Genomic DNA, 18313 nt, shown 5'->3' on the forward strand with positions numbered 1-18313 from the left:
ACTCGGGTCTCCACAACCAGACAACCAACAGCCAAACCTTGGCTTTACTTCTCAGTAACTGTGTGACTTCCATTAAATCTCTTTACTCTCACAGAGCCTCAATTGTCCTGTTTGTGAATTGGGATAAGTTTGTTCTTGTCTTCTAGGATTGTTATGAGGGAGGATTAAATAAATAATATATACATGCTTCTTTGTGCCTGGCTTAGAGTAGCAATCCAAAAATGTTTGCTACTAACAGCAAAGGTGGTGGTTCCCAAGCACCAGCCGCCACTCCTCAGAAGAAGGATAAAACTCTCTGTTCCCGGACAGACGGACAGTCCTGGAAGTCCTCGGCACAGGAGCTATGAGTCAGAGTTGGCCTGATGGCAGTGGGTACATTGCTGTCATTACTATTGCTGCTATCACTATCATTCTGAATTATCACCAGTTCTGTTGCATTTTATCTCCCAGGTCCCTGTTCCCCACCTTCTACTCAGCCTTCTCATCTCCAAGTTAAACATGTCCACCTCTCTCAGCTCTTATTAGAAAAAGCCCTTGTGCTGGTGTCCCACCATGCTGGTCACTCTCTTCTGGAGACACTGGGATATATCATTGCTTCAGTCAAGTGCAGTGCCCCGAGTGGGACAGTCCCTGGGGTACAGTCGAACCAGGGCAGTGGATGGCAGAACACTGGGCTCCCTCTTTCCAGGCCAGGCATTATAATTCAGTCACTGCAACTGAAGACCTGGACTGTTTTCTTGGCAGTCACAGCACACGAGTGACTCAACTAAAACTCCCAGGTCTTTTCTGCACGCTCTCCTCCTCTCCTGTACGATTCGATCGGAATCTTAGCATCAAGTGGCGTTTTCAGCACTGACCCCTATTAAATGCCACTCCGCAGTACATATATCTGCCTGAAACAGCGCCTTGGCCAAAGCAGAATCATTCTTAAAATGCTGGCTAATGAAACAATTTAAAAAGAAATATATTTTACTAATTATAAAGCTTGTAGAGGCTGCTCAGTTATATATACTTATTAATATCCATATGCAGTTAAGTAGAACAGTAGACAGGATTCCATAGAACAGTGACCAAAGATGTGAAATAAATAAAAAGTGCACGGCTGTTACATACGCTGTATCACACACTTAGAGAAACTGACTGCGTGTGCCACAGAAACTCGTAAAATCTTTAATACACCTGTAAAGATAAGTTGCATGTACTCTTGGAAATACAAAGCTGCTTCGGAACTGATCCTTTTAATCAAGATACGTGTCGTGACAGTGGTGGCAACACTCACTGCCATCGAGTGGATTCCAACTCCTGGTGGTGGTAGTTCTGTCAAACTCCCTCCCTGATACCAGGAAAACACACGGAACAAGGAAAACACACTAGAAACAGGAAATAGCTACATGCCTAAAGCGCAATTTTGTGAAAAACTGTGGCCAAAGGCAGTGGGCGGAGGCACCTATTCACAGATCCCCAGCAGGGGACAGAGGGGACAGAACCAGTATGGCCTCAAGGACAGCAATTAGTGACTACCATTATACTGAGTGTCTACTCTGGCTCAGGCACTGGTCCAGTCACTCCGGGCACTAGAGGACAAAGTGGAACTGCCTGTCGCGTTGCCCAGGCTGTCACTGCTTAAGGAAGCCGACGGCAGCTACATCGTTCTCCTGCAGGGAAGCTAGTGGATTTGAACCACTGACCTTCCAGTGAGCAGCCACATGCTTACCCACTGTGCCACCAGGGTGCCTTCAAACACTTCACATATATTCATTCATTTCATCCTCATAATCATACTATAAAGTAGCTATTATATTAGCCCATTTCATTAACAACCAAATAGAGACAGGGAAATTGCCTTAAAAAATCACACAAGTAGGGATCAAAGTTAGAAATCAAAGACAGGCGATTTGACTTTAGAGTCAAATGGTAGCCAATTACCTTCCTTCCCTGTTCTAAAATCACAAGTCATACCATTAATCACTTGCTTCCAAAGGCAAGCCTGGGCTGACAGAGCACCCACGAGCCATGAACACTACAGAGTCAAAAGACAGGTGAGACTGAACGATGGAGAAAAAGCACAGGTTTGTGTTTTTGCAAGCAGCAGGCATCAGTACTGAAAGGTAGAAAAGCAACGAACCACAGGGGCAATCCAAGAGAAAGATGGGCCTCTCGACTCCCATGGAGTTAAGGTCTCAGAAATCCACAGGGGCAGTTCTACCTGGCTGATCTACACCTAGCTGCCCTGCCAATGTTGCTTTTATTGGTGGTGTGTAGCTGTAAAGAGCCCATGTGTTAGCCTGCACCACAGTTTTCTTGGTTGTAATGTTGCCAGAAGCAGACTACCATGTCTGTTTCTTCTGCAGTGCCCCTGGGTGGGCTAGAACTGCCAGCCTTTAGTTACCAGCCAACCACAAACAATTTGCACAATCCAGGGACCTTCTGAAGAAGTTGTTTTGACAGCCATATAAGCCTGGGTCCAATCAGGTGACAGACACTAAACAGTACTCAAGAAAGGGAAGTTTAATATTAAAAAAGAGGGAGCAATTACAGGAATGTAAGGATACAGAAGGAAAGAGAACTCTAAAAGGTACCCTAGGGATGAGGGGCAGTATTCAAACAAACAACATTTAAAGGGCCCAGATCTATTTTCCCAGATCAGTCAACAAAGGAGAATTCAGAGCTGAGGAACATGGCCCAACAAGCAAAGCAAAGAGAGGTCAATGCTAAACTCGCAGTCCCTGGTTACAAACAGGAAGCCCCCCCACCCACCCACCTCACCCCCTGCTGCTGGCCAGTACAGGGGCATCCACATAGCACAGTGCTGGTGGGACAGGGATCTAAAAGAAGAGGCCAGAACACACCCTTCACTGTACCCTGTGCCCCAGGACAGCCAATAGCTAACTGTACAACCACTGCTCCATTACACAAGACTAACAATCAAAAGGAGCCCCGGGTGGCACACACCACTAAAGGCTCAACCACTACATGAAAGGCACCTTGGAAGAAAGGGCTGCTGGCAGTCTGCTCAGGAAAGACCACAGCCTTGACAACTCGGTCAGCAGTTCTATTCTGAACCCCAGGGTCACTGTAAGTTGAACTAGACTCAAGGACAATGGGTTTACCTTTTTTGTTGTCGTTTAATAATCCAAAAGAAGCTGAGCTGAGTGCTGAGCACTGTGATCACAGATTCTATAAAAGAATCTTGATCAAAATGGGAGAACTGCAGAACAGAATTTCACATTAGTGTGGTATCCAGACTTTCTGAAGCCATGGGGGCTGGAAGAACCCCTAAAACTACTGCCCTGTGATAATCTTTAAACTTCAAATTAAAAATAGCCTTTGAACATTCTTAAAACCAAACAACAGTTTGGCTTAGAGCAAAGAATGTCTGCCTTGGAAACTTTTTTTAAATCATTTTTATCATTTTATTATCACAATCCATACATACATCAATTGTATAAAGCACATTTGTACATTCATTATCCTCATCATCCTCAAAACATTTGCTCTCCACATAAGCCCCTGGCATCAGCTCCTCATTTTCCCCCTTCCCTCCCCACTCCCCCCGAAACTGTGTTCTTTTAAGAACTACCTAGAACAGCGGTTCTCAACCTTCCTAATGCCACAACCTTTTAATACAGTTCCTCAACCATGAAATTATTTTCGCTGCTACTTCATAACTGAACATAACTAAAGCATAGTGATTAACCACAAAAATACCTAATTATATATTGTAACATATTTATTTCTGATTACAAATAAATGAAATTTTGTCTTAAAACACGGTGTGGCATGAGTAACAGTCTTCATGCAGGGTACTCCTATGTGGCCGTGTCTGCATGTGGGCGGACCCACCTGGAGACGGATAGTGGAGCGGTGTCTCGGTTCCTCAGACCATTGGAAATAAGTGTTTTCTGATGGTGTTAGGTGACCCCTGTGAAAGGATCGTTCAACCCCCAAAGGGGTCTCAACCCACAGGTTGAGAACCTCTGAGCTAGGACTCAAACTGACAGCATCGGCTTGAAAGGTCAGAGAGGAAACGTAGGGGTGGTGAATTTATGACAATGTAGGAGGAACAACTCAAAAATGAAGGAGAGAAAGGTACAGGGGGCTTTAAAAAGTTGGGGAGGAGTGGAACTAAAAGAAAATGAAATTTTCATATAAACTTTTTGAAGTCCACTCATAGCTTCAAATTTACAAATCAAAGAATATAATCAATGCCACTAATTGCACATGTAGGAATTGTTGAATTGGTGTTGTTCTCCTGTGCATATGCTGAACAAAATAAAATAACTTATAGACAACAACAAAAACCTATGAGGTAGTTCTACTCTGTCATGGGACGCTATGAGCCAAAATGAATGCAATGGCTCCTTACCGACAACATGCAAGCGCCAATTGTGTACCGTCACCAAAAGTAAACAGCTGACAAAACAGTTCTTAAAAAAGGATGCAGTCTGTAGTCCCAGATACAAAAATATATCAAATATTTATACTTTTAACAAAAGATGTATAAATAAATAACTGCAAATCTACAGAGATAAGACAACATCACAAAGATGTTAATCTCCTTTAAATCCATTTACAGAGAGAGCAAAACCCCAATGAAGATACTGATAGAATTATTCATGAAACTTTCGAGGCTTGGTATAAAATCATTAAACAAGTGGTAGTAGTCCTCGCAGATTTCAAGACCTCTTATGCAACACACATCAACAGCACGGGCACACGACACCCACCACAGACTCACACAAAAGCCCTGCTTCGAACAAATACAAAAATGCTTTAATAAAGCCCCGAGGAGAAAACATTTTAAAAAGTTCAGTAGGCACTTACTTCACTGAAGAGAAAACCCAGTGGCAAAAGGCAAATTACTATGTGACGAAAGGCCAACCTCGCCAGTAATCAGGGAAGTACAAACTTAAATAACAAGGGGATCTTAGTTCCTTGAGATTAACAAAAAATGTTTCTTTTTCTCACGGGGTGCTTTGTTTTTAGTGCAGTTCAGACGCAGACACACTGGGACCCGGGCCTCAAGCCAACTTCTCCATCCCATTTCCATGAGAGGAAAACAAAAATGCTCTTAGCACAAAATGGCAATACGCAAGTCTACTCACACTTGTAAAATCTGATCAAAGCGCGCTTTGGTGAGGATACACATAGCGCCATTGGGACGTCCTCACCCTGCTGATGCCAGGGTGAGCTGATGCAGCCACATGGTGAGCAAGCTGGTACCCTACCACAATGCAGAGTGCTCAACGCCTGTTATTTCACTGCAAGCCGTGAGCCCTGGAAGGCTGAGCACATTTGCCAAAATGGCTAAATACAAGGGTGTTCACTGCAGCAGCACTTAAGTAGAAAGTCTCCATCTAAAGAAGACAGAATAAACTGTGGTATACTTGGAAATGAAAGAGAGGGAGAGAAGCCACCAATGGCCTGCCTTCCGTGGATACCACAACGTTCCACGAATAATCGAGAAAACCATTACAATGAAACACAGCAAGCCAAAAATCAGCTGAAGATCAGAAACAGAAGAAGTCATGGGCACTGCCCCATGGAATCCAAGAAAGCAAAAGGAAAAGTGTTTTCTCTGAAACCAGGCTCTTAGAAATGATACAAGATTCTAAGGGCATTCAACAGAAAAGATAGAAGTTAGGCAGTCAGGACACAAGAAGACAGAGAAAGAAGCTCGTAAAACATTGACAGACAACAAACCCTTCTGAGAACCAGCAAAAACAACCAAGAACCTATGTTGCTCAAAACAAGAGTCGTTGACAAGAAAAATGCACCGGAGAAAATCAAGCAAAATGAAATGGAAACCCTTGCTGGCAGTCCCGGAGCACTAACTCTATATGCACTCCTCCCAAACCTGTAAAAACAAAACCAAAAAGCCCCAGCCATCCAGTCAACTGCCAGCCAGCCCAGTGCGAGAAACCACCACCCTCACCGCCAGGGCTTTCCTTAGCCAGTACAGTCTTCCCTTAGGAAGTCTCCACACTGTGAGATAAGCACGCGCTGGTCTCCAGGCAGAGAGCAGGAATCCTGAAGAAGGTAGGTTTAAGGAACTGGCCCATAAAGAGCAAGTCAGTGACAGTACACGGATTCATGGCCACACAGCCTGGGGCTCTACCGCCTGTGCTCTCGATGCCCATCCACATGCCCAATCATGGACACGAATGAGCATTTCAGACGGACGAGTGAGAATAGGTTGCCCTGGTGGCGTAGTGGTGACCCATTGGGCTGCTAACCGCAAGGTCCACGGTTCAAAACCAACAGCTACTCCATGGGAGAAAGATGGGTTTTCTACTCCTGTGGAGTTGCAGTCTTAGAACCCACAAGGGCAGTTCTACTCTGTTCTATAGGGTTGCTGTGAGTCAGCACCAACTGGAAGGCAGGGAGAGGGATACACGGCAGAACAAAGATCATCTAATAGGTGCCTAATTAAAGAACAAAAAAGGAGATGGAACCAAAAATAATAATTAAAGACTATCTTTAAAAAAAGATCTAGAGAGGCAAAATGAAAAGAGTAAAGTGAGTTCCAAGAAGAAACAAATAGAGAACAATCCATATTGAGATATATTCTAGTAAAGGCACTGAACTGCAGGCACAAAGAGTCACAGCAGCAGCCCACGTAGGGGGTAAAAAATCACCTCACTAGTAATGGGACTGAAACTCAGGCTGACTTCTTCACCGTACCCAAACCAAGCCCTCACGCCATCCAGTGGCTTCTGACTCACAGCACTCGACAGAACTGAGTCGAACGGCCCCTGTGGGTTTCCAAGACTGTAAATCTTGGTGAGACTACAAAACCTCATCTTTCTCCCTCGGAGCCACTGGGGGTTTTCAACTGCTGACCTTGTGGTTAGTAGACCAATTCGTAACCCTCTACGCCACCAGGGCTCCTTGCTTTACCACTAAATAATAATAAATTAAAAAACCCCTCAGTACCATGGAGGTCAATGATTAATCACACTGACCCTACTGGCCAGGGAAGACCTGCCCTGTGAATTTCCAAGACTGTAAAGGAGTAGAAAGCCCCTTCTGTCTCCCTCGGAGCAGCTGGTGGTTTCAAACTGCTGACCGTGCAGTTAGCAGCCCAACACCTAACCACTACACCAGCAGGGTTCCCCTTCACCATCACATGCATTAATTATTAAAAGATTCCAACTCATGACTTTTGAGTTGATTCTGCCTCACAACAACCCAATAAGGGGTTTCTGCGGCTTTGAGAGTCTTTATGGGTGCAGACTGCCTCATCTTTTCTCCCCAAAATGGCTAGTGGGTTTAAACTGCCGACTTTGTAGCTACCTGTCCAATGCTTCCCCGACAGTAGGTGCAGTAGGACCTCCTAAGCCCAAGGTCCCTGACACAGCCATGATGCTGTGAAAGCATCAGGGTAAACATGCAAAAACTTAGAGGCGGGCAATGAACGCACAAATGTGCTCTACACAATTGATATATGTATGGATTGTGATAAGAGCTGTGTGTGCCCCTAATAAAAGGATTTAAAAAAAACAAACTTAGACGCTCGCATACCCTCAGAGGGTCGATAAGTCACATCACCTCGATGACGGGGTATTTCGGGTTTTATCATAACTGTGAACCTTTCTATAAAAGATCCTAGAAGACCAGGGCCAAACTTTTATTTACTTTTCCACCATGAGTATATACGGTTTCCTGATAGGGCAAAGTCAAATGTCAGCTTAATAATTACAGGCTGCAGAGCGTGATTAGAGCACTCCTAAATAAACATTTTCTATGTACTCACAGAAAGACAAGACAGAGCGAAGCATAAGAAGGTGCGAAAACTTGCCAAGAGTTACACAGCCTCAGGCCAAGAAGTATTGCAACTAGGGTTCCAGTTCTTACACGCTCGGGTTTACACCCAACAAAACCTGTTTCAACAGGTCTCCATGGCCATCAGTGCCTGGATGCAGAGCAGGCCTCTCAGTGGCACACCTGTCGCAGGTCTTGTGAGGGTGCCTTACAAAGGAGGCCCGATCAAAGAGGGGGTCTGCTGGGCCCGTTAAACTCAGGCAAAGAGGGCAGCTCAGGTTATGGCAACTGTTTTGAAATTCCAACGGGGTAATAATCTTGGCAGATTTTCTCAAAAGAACACAGGATAATCAGAGGGGGCTATGATGAAGAAGCTTAAAGGAAACTGGGGGGGAAATTCACTGGTGAGAAAAAAAAGTCAGGAGAGTTGCACCAAAGAATTGTTTCCATCATGACAATGTACCTAACTGCTCCTTCTTTGAAGGTGGCAAGGGCTGCCCTGTGAGAACTTCACTGGGACACGGTACGCGCCCACCCTCCCCCACATCCCTGACCTAGCCCCATCAGGCCTCTTCTTGTTGCCAACACTCAAAGGGCAAAACCTGAAGGAGCGCACAGTGTGCGTGCCTCGAGAGCGCCCCGGCTGCCACGTGACGTGGTGCACAGCGGCGTGCGGAGTTCTGCGGGGAAGGGTCAGAGAGATGGAAACACTGTCTTCAGAAGAGTCTAAGATAGAAGAGATGCTGAGAAACAAAAGCTCCACATCTTGGTGCTTTTGTTTAATAAGCGTTTCTATAATGTTGTAGCAATAATGTTTTATTTACCCTTGCATTATAACACACACATACTAAACCCTCTAATGCAATGAAAAGTATATTTACTAAAGGTATATTCATATCATGGGTTAGTTTATCCAAGGCCACATAATCATTAAGTTACACATAGTTGAAAAAAACAATGAACATTATAATAATCATTTGCTTTGATATTATCTTCAATGTTTAACCTTCAAACTTTAAGAGGGCCCTAAAAAACACACACATTTATAAGATAAGCTGTTCACAGGCTTTATGAATGTCATATTGTCCTTCTGTTACTAATTACCTTCATTCTACTCATGTGAGCCAAATCCTTTTCCAACCTGTGTTCAGTGAAAGAGTAGGAGACTTAACCACATTTCCACCAACTCCTGCAACCTGTACACCGTTTTAGATCTGTGGGTAACACATTCAGAAGTGACTGCAAGGGGGATGATCATAATCATATGAACACTTCTTAAAAAGTTTTCATTAGAATTTCTAATGAAAGCATGTTAAGAGGTTAATAAGGAGCCCTAGTGGTGCCGCGGATTAAGCGCTGGGTTGCTAACCCAAAGGCCAGTGGTTTGAACCCCCCAGCCGCACCAAGGGAGAGTGATGTCACTTCCTTTGGAAACGTTCTGAAGCAGTTCTACTCTGCCCTATAGGGTTGCCAAGTCAGTTGCTGACTCATTGGCAATGGGTAGTGGGTTTAGAGGTTAATAAGCCTCTTAAATACATCCACCTCTGTGAATATTCCAAATAACCCTGCCAGGCAAACATAAGCAGCATGTGTGGCGTGTAGTAAATGTTCCACAGCAATGTTAAGGATGACGAGATGAAAGCCTGCAGAGATTAACTATTCAGGGTGATGACTAAATTCGAACCCAAGCCTGTGACCTTTTCTTAGCCACCAGTCTTGTCTGCTTCTGTTATACAATTATGATGAGGTGAATGAAGGTAACACAACACACTGGCCCAAACAGAACAGGCAACCCCATGACCCCAATCAATTAATGGATGTCCAAAAAAGTGCTAAGAAAGTAATCCCTAACTAACATCACCACCACCACCACCCAAAAAAGCCAAACCCACCGCCATCAAGTCGATTCCACTTCATAGCAACTCTATACGACAGAGTAGACCTGCCCTACAGAGTTTCCAAGGCTGAGAATCTTCACAGAGCTGACTGTCACATCCTTCACCGACCTAGGCTCTGTGAGAGGAATACAGGGCTTTCTGCGCCCATAGAGAGTTCCAGTCTTGGAAACCCACCAAGGCAGGTCTACCTTGTCCTACTACGTAACTGTTAGGAGTCATCATTGACTCCAGGGCAGCGAACTGAATGAGCGCTAACCTAAGAGCTGAAGTGTTTTGAAGAAGGGAGAAAGGGTAAGAGGGAGGCAAGGGAACGTGTAAAAGCCCAGTAACACATGAAAAAACGCATGGCTACTGCATCTGGGCCTCTAACAGTATCAAGACATGCCGGACTGCTCAGGGGCAAGGCCAAGGACTTGCTATAGCAGTGCTTCCCTCCCTGTTAGCTGACCAAATAATCCTGAGATTAGTGAATGCCACCGTGTTACGATATCAGTATGCAAAAGAGCTCAAGTTTCTAAAGAAAGCGTGTTGTGTTCCTATCCCTAGAGCAACGGTTCTCAACCTGTGGGTCAAGACCCCTTTGGGGGGTCCAAGGACCCTTTCACAGGGGTCGCCCGGTTCTTAATAGTAGCAAAATTACAGTTATGAAGTAGCAATGAAAATAATTTTATGGTTGGGGGGTCACCACATGAGGAAAGCGGCATTAGGAAAGTTGAGAACCACTGCCCTAGAGAATAAGAATTAACCATGCTGAAATAAAGCAAGGAATCTAAGAGCAAAACGGAAAGCTAGCTGTGCTTGAAATCTCATTAACCCCTTGCAAGTACTTCACCCTATACAAATGATGCCCTGTCAACTGTCTTCAGTTAAGTGACCTAGCAGACAAAGGGCATGCCTGTCCTTTAGCGCCCAAGTTCTGTGCACGCTCCAAGACAGGTATGACCACTGGCCCCTGAAATATCCTAAGGAGCCCACTGTTGGGGTTATGAAGTCTGGAGACAGGAATACAATGTTCTATTTCATACCCAGCCCAGTGTCATCGAAAGCGCAAAGGTTGTTTCCATGTACCATGCTGGAAACCCCAATCCAACCAGTTGCTATGGAGTCAAATCGGCCAGGCTCTGCGTTGTAGAACTGAGCTCCACAAGGCTTGTTTTCCTCTGATGGGGAATGGGATGGGTTCAAACTGCCAACCTTCTGAATAGCATCCAAGTGTGCAATCTGTCTGTTCTACTCAAGAACAAGGGCTCCTGGAATCCCCCTCCAGTATCCAGCAGACAACAACCATCTCACCATCCCCCATCCCCAGACAACAAACCCTTTCTGATGATGCCAGTGAAAACAACCGCTTTTCCCACTCGCATCGTCAATTACAAGTAGTCAAACGTTCACAGTTCAACCGTTAACCTTTAAGTAGAGGCATAGCCGTCTTACTAAATCCCTCGTATTTAACATTTACTTGCGCAAAATAAATAGGCTGTCATTAAACACACACACACACACACACACACACACACACACACACACACACACACTTGGAAGAACTGCTGCTCAAAGTACAGAATCCGTTTTGCAAATCGCCATCAACACTACTGCCTCTTTAGAGAATATTCTACAAATTATCTGCAAGTTGCAGGTGCCAAAACATTTCCCTCGGAAATGCTCAGCCTCCACAGCTGGCGGCCCACCAAGTGGAAGTAAAAGACCACCAACACGGAGTCCCCAGGGAGCTCCACCCCGGGCTTTGCCAATTCTGTTGATGGGACACTGGACCGGCCAAGGCTTTCGGCCCAATGACTCTTAGGGATTTCTTCTTCTATAAAATAAGAAGGGAAATACCTGTCCTACTCACATGGCTGCGTCACTGCTGCCGGTCAGGAGAAAGGCTGCTCTACCGAGGGTCCCTCTCCGCCTCCGCCCCCTCCTCTCCCTCGCCCAGGTGCAGCCCACAACAGAAGGAGCAGGGGACCCCCGCCCCGGTGCGCTGCGCTTGGAAGGATGCTCCCCTGCCCACCCTTCCCCTGGACTCGGCGACACGCACGCTGACATTCGCGCCGCCATAGCGCCCGTCCGCTCGGGGCCTCCTGCCAAGCTCGCCTCCAGGGGTCCCTTTCGGGGCGTCTCCCACGGTCGCCTCGCACCCTCGACCCCCGCCGGCCAGGACGCCCCGCCCACTCGCCGGCGGCGCACGGACCCCAGCCCACCAGGGCTGCCAGCACTCCCCGCTGGTGTGCAGGCCCCGACCAGCTTCGCCCCAAGAATATTCCCTCCGTGTTTCCGCAGGCAGGCGGGCAGGGGCGGGGTGGTCACGAAGCTGCGACTCCTTACCCGGGAGCTTGAGCGCCCTGGACAGAACGGTCGCCATGGTGGAGGCCGTGGCGCGCGTGCGCGCGCCCGCGGCCTGCCGGGAAGTGTAGTTCCCCGCCGGCTGCGCCCCACGCGGGAATCTGGGAAGGTGGGACTAGCTCCGCCGGGCCGGGCAGAAGCGAGCTTCCGGGCGGCGGCGTCGACGTGCACGTGCACACGCCTGCAGGCTCAGCCTGCAGACGGTGGCCTCACCTGGCCACTCGGAGCCCCACTTTCCTCCTATGTAACATGGGGGGAATAGTAACCACTCCTATCGGCTGTCAGTAAAGGACCGGGTGGCGTGGGGCTGCTGACCTGTACATAAAGCTCCGCGGTTCAAATCTGCCATCGGCTCTGCGAGAGAAACATACTATTTACAGCCCCGGATGCTCCATGGAGCCGTTCTACCTTGCCCTGCATTGTCACTCTGAGTCAGGCTCTTCGGGAGAATGGACTAAAATGATCTCATAGGAAACACAGGTTGTGGAAACCGCCTGGGCTCAGGAGTAAGACTGGTTTTGAATTCTGGCTGCAGCATTTACTAGCTGGGCAATCATGAGCAAACCAAACCAGACTCGCTGCTATCATAGCGACCCCACAGGACAGAGTAGAACTGCCTCTTTGGTGGTTTGGTACACTGTAAATTATTATTTGCAAGACAATCTCCTTTTGCTCCTGCTGAGAGGCTGGTGGGTGCTATATTAGAGCTTACATTCTGAGCACCCTGGTTTGCAAAAGGCTATAGATGGCAGTGACCATCCGAAATCCATTTTCAGAGTACCAACAGAGATGAAGCCTCCCTTGAGTGCTTTCTGATCATTAAGCAAGGATGCAAATAACCTTAGGTGCCCTGGTTATAAATTGTTCTGTGATCCACAGGTCAGCAGTTCAAGACCACCAGCTGCACCGAGCAAGTAAGACGGCTTTCTACTGCAGTGAACAGTTAAACCGGGCCAATTCTACCCTGCCCTATAGTGTTGCTGTGTGTAGTGGACTCACAGAGAGCAGAGAGCCAATAGATTGTCTCCACCCTCTTTGGCAAGCCCAGGGAGCCACAGCCTTGGGGATTTGCCTAGTGTGTCCTAGATGGAAGTCCCAGTGCTGGGGACGGTACAGGGGGGGATCTCATTGGTCTTGCCCTGTCTTGGTCACAAGTCCCTGGACTAATCTTGTAAGCCCTTCTATCTTAACGATGTACGTGTCCCAATCAAGATCCCGTTCCTGCTTTTGTAGTCTCACCTGTAACTGTGATGTATTGATCTGCCACCAACCATACTTTTGTGACAGTTTCCTTTGTCTCTCCCCTCCCTACACACACATCTATACCCTATTTATCTTGCTTCCCAATTGTGAACCCTAGGACACCATTTTAACCTCATGTCAGTAGCCTACCTCATCCAGATGATGGGGCTGTGACTTTGTGTTGCCTTTGTCTCTTAAGATTTAACCTTCCTGGCGGTAATCTCGAGTGTGGCTCAGGGTAAATATTAGTGTACACTGCAGAGAAGTCCCTTAATAAATGTTCTCTTTAAATGATCCTTGAGATGGGACTCTTTTGTACCCTAAACCAGTGCTCTATATTCAAACTGCTCACCTTCCTGTTAGCTTCCCACCTCCACACCCACTAGCTACCAGGGCTCTTTAATCTTAGGCACCCACCCACACCCACACCCACACCAAAAAAGAAAAAAAAAAACCACTCCCTGCCATTGAGTTGATGGCAGCTCACAGTGACCCTATAGGACAGGGTAGGGTTTCCCAGCCTGTAACTGTTTATGGGAGTAAAAGGCCACATCAGTTCAAATTTCTAAACTGAAACTTCATCTTTTAAATGGGGAAGATAGTGCCTCCATCATATGCTTTCTGTAAAAGTTAATTTATATACTCTCTTTTGAACATACGGCACACGGAGTAAGCACCTGATACATGTGATTCCTTTGTGTGTCTTTAGTAATACTTGAAGTTTCCAGTAACTCGAGCTCTCCTTTCTTGCTACTGTTCCTTTCGGGGTGTTTGCTCAGCCTTCTACCCTGCACTTTCTAAGTGGGTTGGGGGATGGGAGTGGGGGCACTGGGAAAGGGCTTAGAATTTGACCTGCACTTTCCCCACAGGCCATTTAGTGAGCAGGAATGCTGGCACTGTCTCTGGCCCTGGAATTGCAATGTGTATCTTCAAGGCTGTCTACATTGGACTATTCACCACAGGTCAGTTTGAACCCACCAGCTGCTCCTTGGGAGGAAGATAAGGCTTTCTGCTTCCATAAAGATGCACAGCCTTGGACACCCACATGGGCCGCTCTACCCTGTCGTATAGGGTCTCTATGAGTGACCATTGGCTCACTGGCAATGAGTTGAGTTGCTGAGTCCTACCTTCCCTGTTTTGTTCGTTTATTCCATCTCTTTTATATTTTTTAGCATTTTATTAGGAGCTCTTGCACATATTATTACAACCCATTGCTCCATTACCTCAAGCATAATTATACAACAGCTATCATCATCATTTTCAATACATTTTCTTTCTTCTTGAGCGCTTTGATCTCAGCTCCCCTTTATCCCCTCCCTCCCCCACCCTACCACCACCACGGACCCTTAATATATTATTATTATTGTTGCCATATCTTACACCATCCAGTGTATCCATTCACCTACAATTCTGTTGCTCAATTCCCTTGAGTGGGGTATATATTCATCGTTGCTATCAGTTCCCCTTTCCCCCACTTCCTGTGCCCTTAGGAATCAGTACTCCCATTACTGTTTCTGAGGGGTTTATCAATCTTGGATTCCGTGCATTGAAAGATCTTGATTGCACAAATGTACATACGCAGGTCTAACAAGACTAGTGGGGCAAAACTGAGGCCATAATAGTGGGGGAGGAAATATTAAAGAACTAGAGGATAGTTATGTGTTTCATCAGTGCTATACTCCACCCTGGATATATCATCCCTTCCTTTGGGCCTTCTGTGAGCCACCTTCCCTGTTTTAGTCCAGAGAAAACAGAGACTTGTTAGTACCAGAACAAAAATTCTAAGGTACCTCAATGTGATTGGAAGGGGTGCCAGCCCCCCCCCACTAATTGTGGGTTCTATAGGTGCAATTGTACAGTTAATATAGATATAGATTATAATAAAGTCATAGAGAGCATGCAAGATAGAAGAGAGATTGAAATAATGGAGTCAGACACAATTCATGGTAGCATGCTCACCTCAGCCCCGCTTGGTGGTCCTCATGGGGAAAGCCTGGGAGCACGAGACCAGGAAAGCCCCCAAACTTGATTGCTGACCAAGGGTTATCTCTATTTGGGGGACGTGATTACAGGTAACCACACGTCACAGGAAGGGGCAGTACAATAGGCATTAGTGTGACAGGAAGGGGATGAGCTGTGGGTGTGCACCTGATAGGAAGGGGAGGGACTAGGGGTACACATGTGACAAGAAGGGCGACCCTAGATTCATGATGGTTGCCTAACCTTGGTCACCCTTCAGTGGGCTTGACCTCTCTGGGGTCTAATACAAGAAGGGAGTGAGTCCTACTTGTTGTGGGATAAACAATGGTGACTGTTTGCTCTATGGCTGATAACCCTTAGGGAGAATAACCCCTGACCTACTTCTGATGACCTCCAAGTATATAGTCATTTGAAAGCAGCTAAGTTTGGCATATATTTGGGGGAGACAACTTGGGAGAAATCTTTGTTTCCCACCTCTCACTTCAAGCCAGCCTCATGCTCACAAGAAACCGTGAATAGGACTGTCTTGTGGGTATAAACTGAGAGATTCTTAGCAACCAACATCACTATCTCTTGTCCCCTGCAAAAAATAGATCATGTATTCTGACAGAGCCAAGACTCTGGATCCAGACTGTCCAAGTTCAAATCAAGTTTCCAGCACTTCCTGCCTGAGATGCCTTGGGCTTAAGCTCTCTGCCTTAGTTTCCCCATGTACAATCATAGAGTTGTCTCATAGGAAACAAACATATATGCAAGCTCCTCAGAACAGTGCCTGGTGCATTATTGTTGCTAGCTACTAGGGAGTTGACCTCAGGTGATGGCCCCCACCACTCCCACCCCCGTGTATAGGGTGCACTGGTCAGGAACCAAACCCTGGTCTCCCACCTGGAATGGAAAGTTCTACCACTAAGCATTCACGCCCCTAATTTAACACCATAGTTCACATCTATGTAGGTCATCAAAAAGGAGCAGCGCCACTTGCCACAATAGGCCTGCAATAGCTTGTCTGATATCAGATTAGCTCATTGTAATATACTCATTATTCTTGATCTATGAAAACGAAGAAGTACGCGCTAACTCAAACTCACGCCAGCCAGTCAATGCTGACTCGTAGAACCCCTGTAGGACAAGGTAGAACTGCCTCTTTGGGGTGCTGAGACTGTCGCTCTGGATGGAAGTAGAAAGCCCCATCTTTCTCCCTCTTGAGGAGTGGCTGGCGGTTTTGAACTGCTGACCTTTCGATTAGTGGCCCAGTGTGTAACCTTCTCCACCAGAACTAGGACTTTGGAAATGTCAGCTTCAGTTGCAGAAGAACAGGAACTTGAGTTTGTAGGTGAAGGTGCAGGTGGACTGAAAAGCCAGATTGTTAGATCCCTCTGGAGCTAGATCTATACCTCAGTCCTTGGCTCTGCGTGAGAAAGAATTCACGCCGAAGCCTGGTTCATGATCCAAGTGAGTTTTATGAGAGTTAGAAGAAGTTTCAGGTTTACACGGCACCCGAGGGGCTCCTCCCGAGCGTACAACTTGTCTGGAAACTGCTCAGCGTCATGCAAAAGTGTCCCAAAGTTCCTCCAAAGTTCTGTGCCAAAGTTCTGCCACTCGACTCCGGGCTCCTGCCTTTTCAAGGATTCCACGGGGAGGCGTGGTGGACGACCCCTGATCGACTCCATTGGCTGAATTGAATTCACCTGGCCTAGGTGGGCCAATTCAGGTTCACGCCCACCCATGCCTACTGGCGGGAAACCTGAGCCTCTGGGCATGTGCAGTGCACCACTCCTTTGTTCCCATAGCTTGGCTCTCTGGGCATGCATTAACGGACATTCCCAGCCCTACACTAGCCTACCTAACAAGATCACACAGAATGAAGACAATCCATCCTTGGAGAGAGTTTCCTGAGGGAAAAGATATATTCCAGGATACCCCCTTCTTGGGTGTCTAAAAGGAGCCCTGGTGGCACAGTGTGTTTCTCATTGACCTCCTAACAGCAAGGTAAGCCGTTTGAAACCACCAGCTGCTCTTTGGGAGAAAGATGAGGCTTTCTACCTCTGTAAAGATTTACAGTCTCGGAAACCCACAGAGGCAGTTCTACTGTCCTGTAGGCTCACTATAAGTCAGAATCAACTCACTGGCAGTGAGTGTGTCTGAGAAAAATAAAATTGTATATTTCAAAGTTTCATTAAAAACTTTTCTTCAAACTCTATACTCACCCAAAGCATTCTGTGTGTGTACTGAAGTATATGTACATAAATGTGTAGAAGGCCAGGCATAGCCAATAGGTGTAGCGCCTCACAGTTCTATGCCTAGTCTTGATGGCATTTCCACCCATCAGTCATCGCGCCAGTTTTGTTCAAAGATTCCCAGGGGAAAGAGATGCCAAGGGAACTCCTCTCTGGTTCCCGGAGCTTTCTTCCACTTGTCTCCCTGGTCCCCTCCAGAGTCTCTCCCTCACCTTCCACATCCCTTCCACTTTAATAGGAATTATCGGTTAGAAGAGTATCTCTCGAGATTTTAATGAACTGTTCTTTTTAGTTATTTTTTTAAATCATTTTATTGGAGGGCCTTACGGCTCTTCTAGCAACCCATACCATACATCCATTGTATCAAGTACATTTGTACATGATACCATCATCATGTTCAAAACATTTTTCTACTTGAGCCCTTGATATCAGCTTCTCTTTCTTTCCCTCCCTCTCTGACCATCCCACCCTCATGAACCCTTGATAAATTAATCAGCTCCCCCTTTCTCCCCTCACCTTCCCCCTACCCTCATGGTATTGCTGCTCCCATTAGTGTTCCAGGGGGCAGGGCGGGGTATCTGTCCTGGATTCTGCATATCGAGTTCTTATCTGTGCCAGCAGCCATGCTCTGGTCTAGCCGGTTTGTAAGGTAGAACTTGAACTGTTCTTTCTATTGGAAGCCTGGGTGGCATAAGGGTTATGAACTGGATCAACAGCCTAGGTTTTCTACTCCTGTAAAGAGTTACAGTCTCAGACACCCACAAGGCCAGGTCTAGCCTGTCCCGCAGGGTCTCTAGAGCCAGAATTGACTCAGTGGCCGTGAGTCTGGTTTGGTTTGGTTTGGTT

General features: G+C 46.6%; 1 protein-coding gene across 1 annotated transcript in view; it reads right to left on the reverse strand.

Moving 5' to 3' along the window:
- FAM234B (family with sequence similarity 234 member B) overlaps window positions 1-12064 on the reverse strand; it is a 39928-nt gene extending 27864 nt beyond the window's left edge. The window contains exon 1 of the mRNA XM_045293261.1: window positions 11991-12064. Within this exon, the coding sequence (XP_045149196.1) occupies window positions 11991-12027 (37 nt within the window). The 5' untranslated portion in view covers window positions 12028-12064. The remainder of the gene's footprint in view (window positions 1-11990) is intronic.
- Between the last annotated feature and the right edge of the window lie 6249 nt (window positions 12065-18313).

This window comes from Echinops telfairi, unplaced genomic scaffold (genome assembly GCF_000313985.2).
Source record: "Echinops telfairi isolate 266 unplaced genomic scaffold, ASM31398v2 ScPeMD7_1957;HRSCAF=2489, whole genome shotgun sequence".
In the NCBI taxonomy this organism is placed as follows: domain Eukaryota; kingdom Metazoa; phylum Chordata; class Mammalia; order Afrosoricida; family Tenrecidae; genus Echinops; species Echinops telfairi.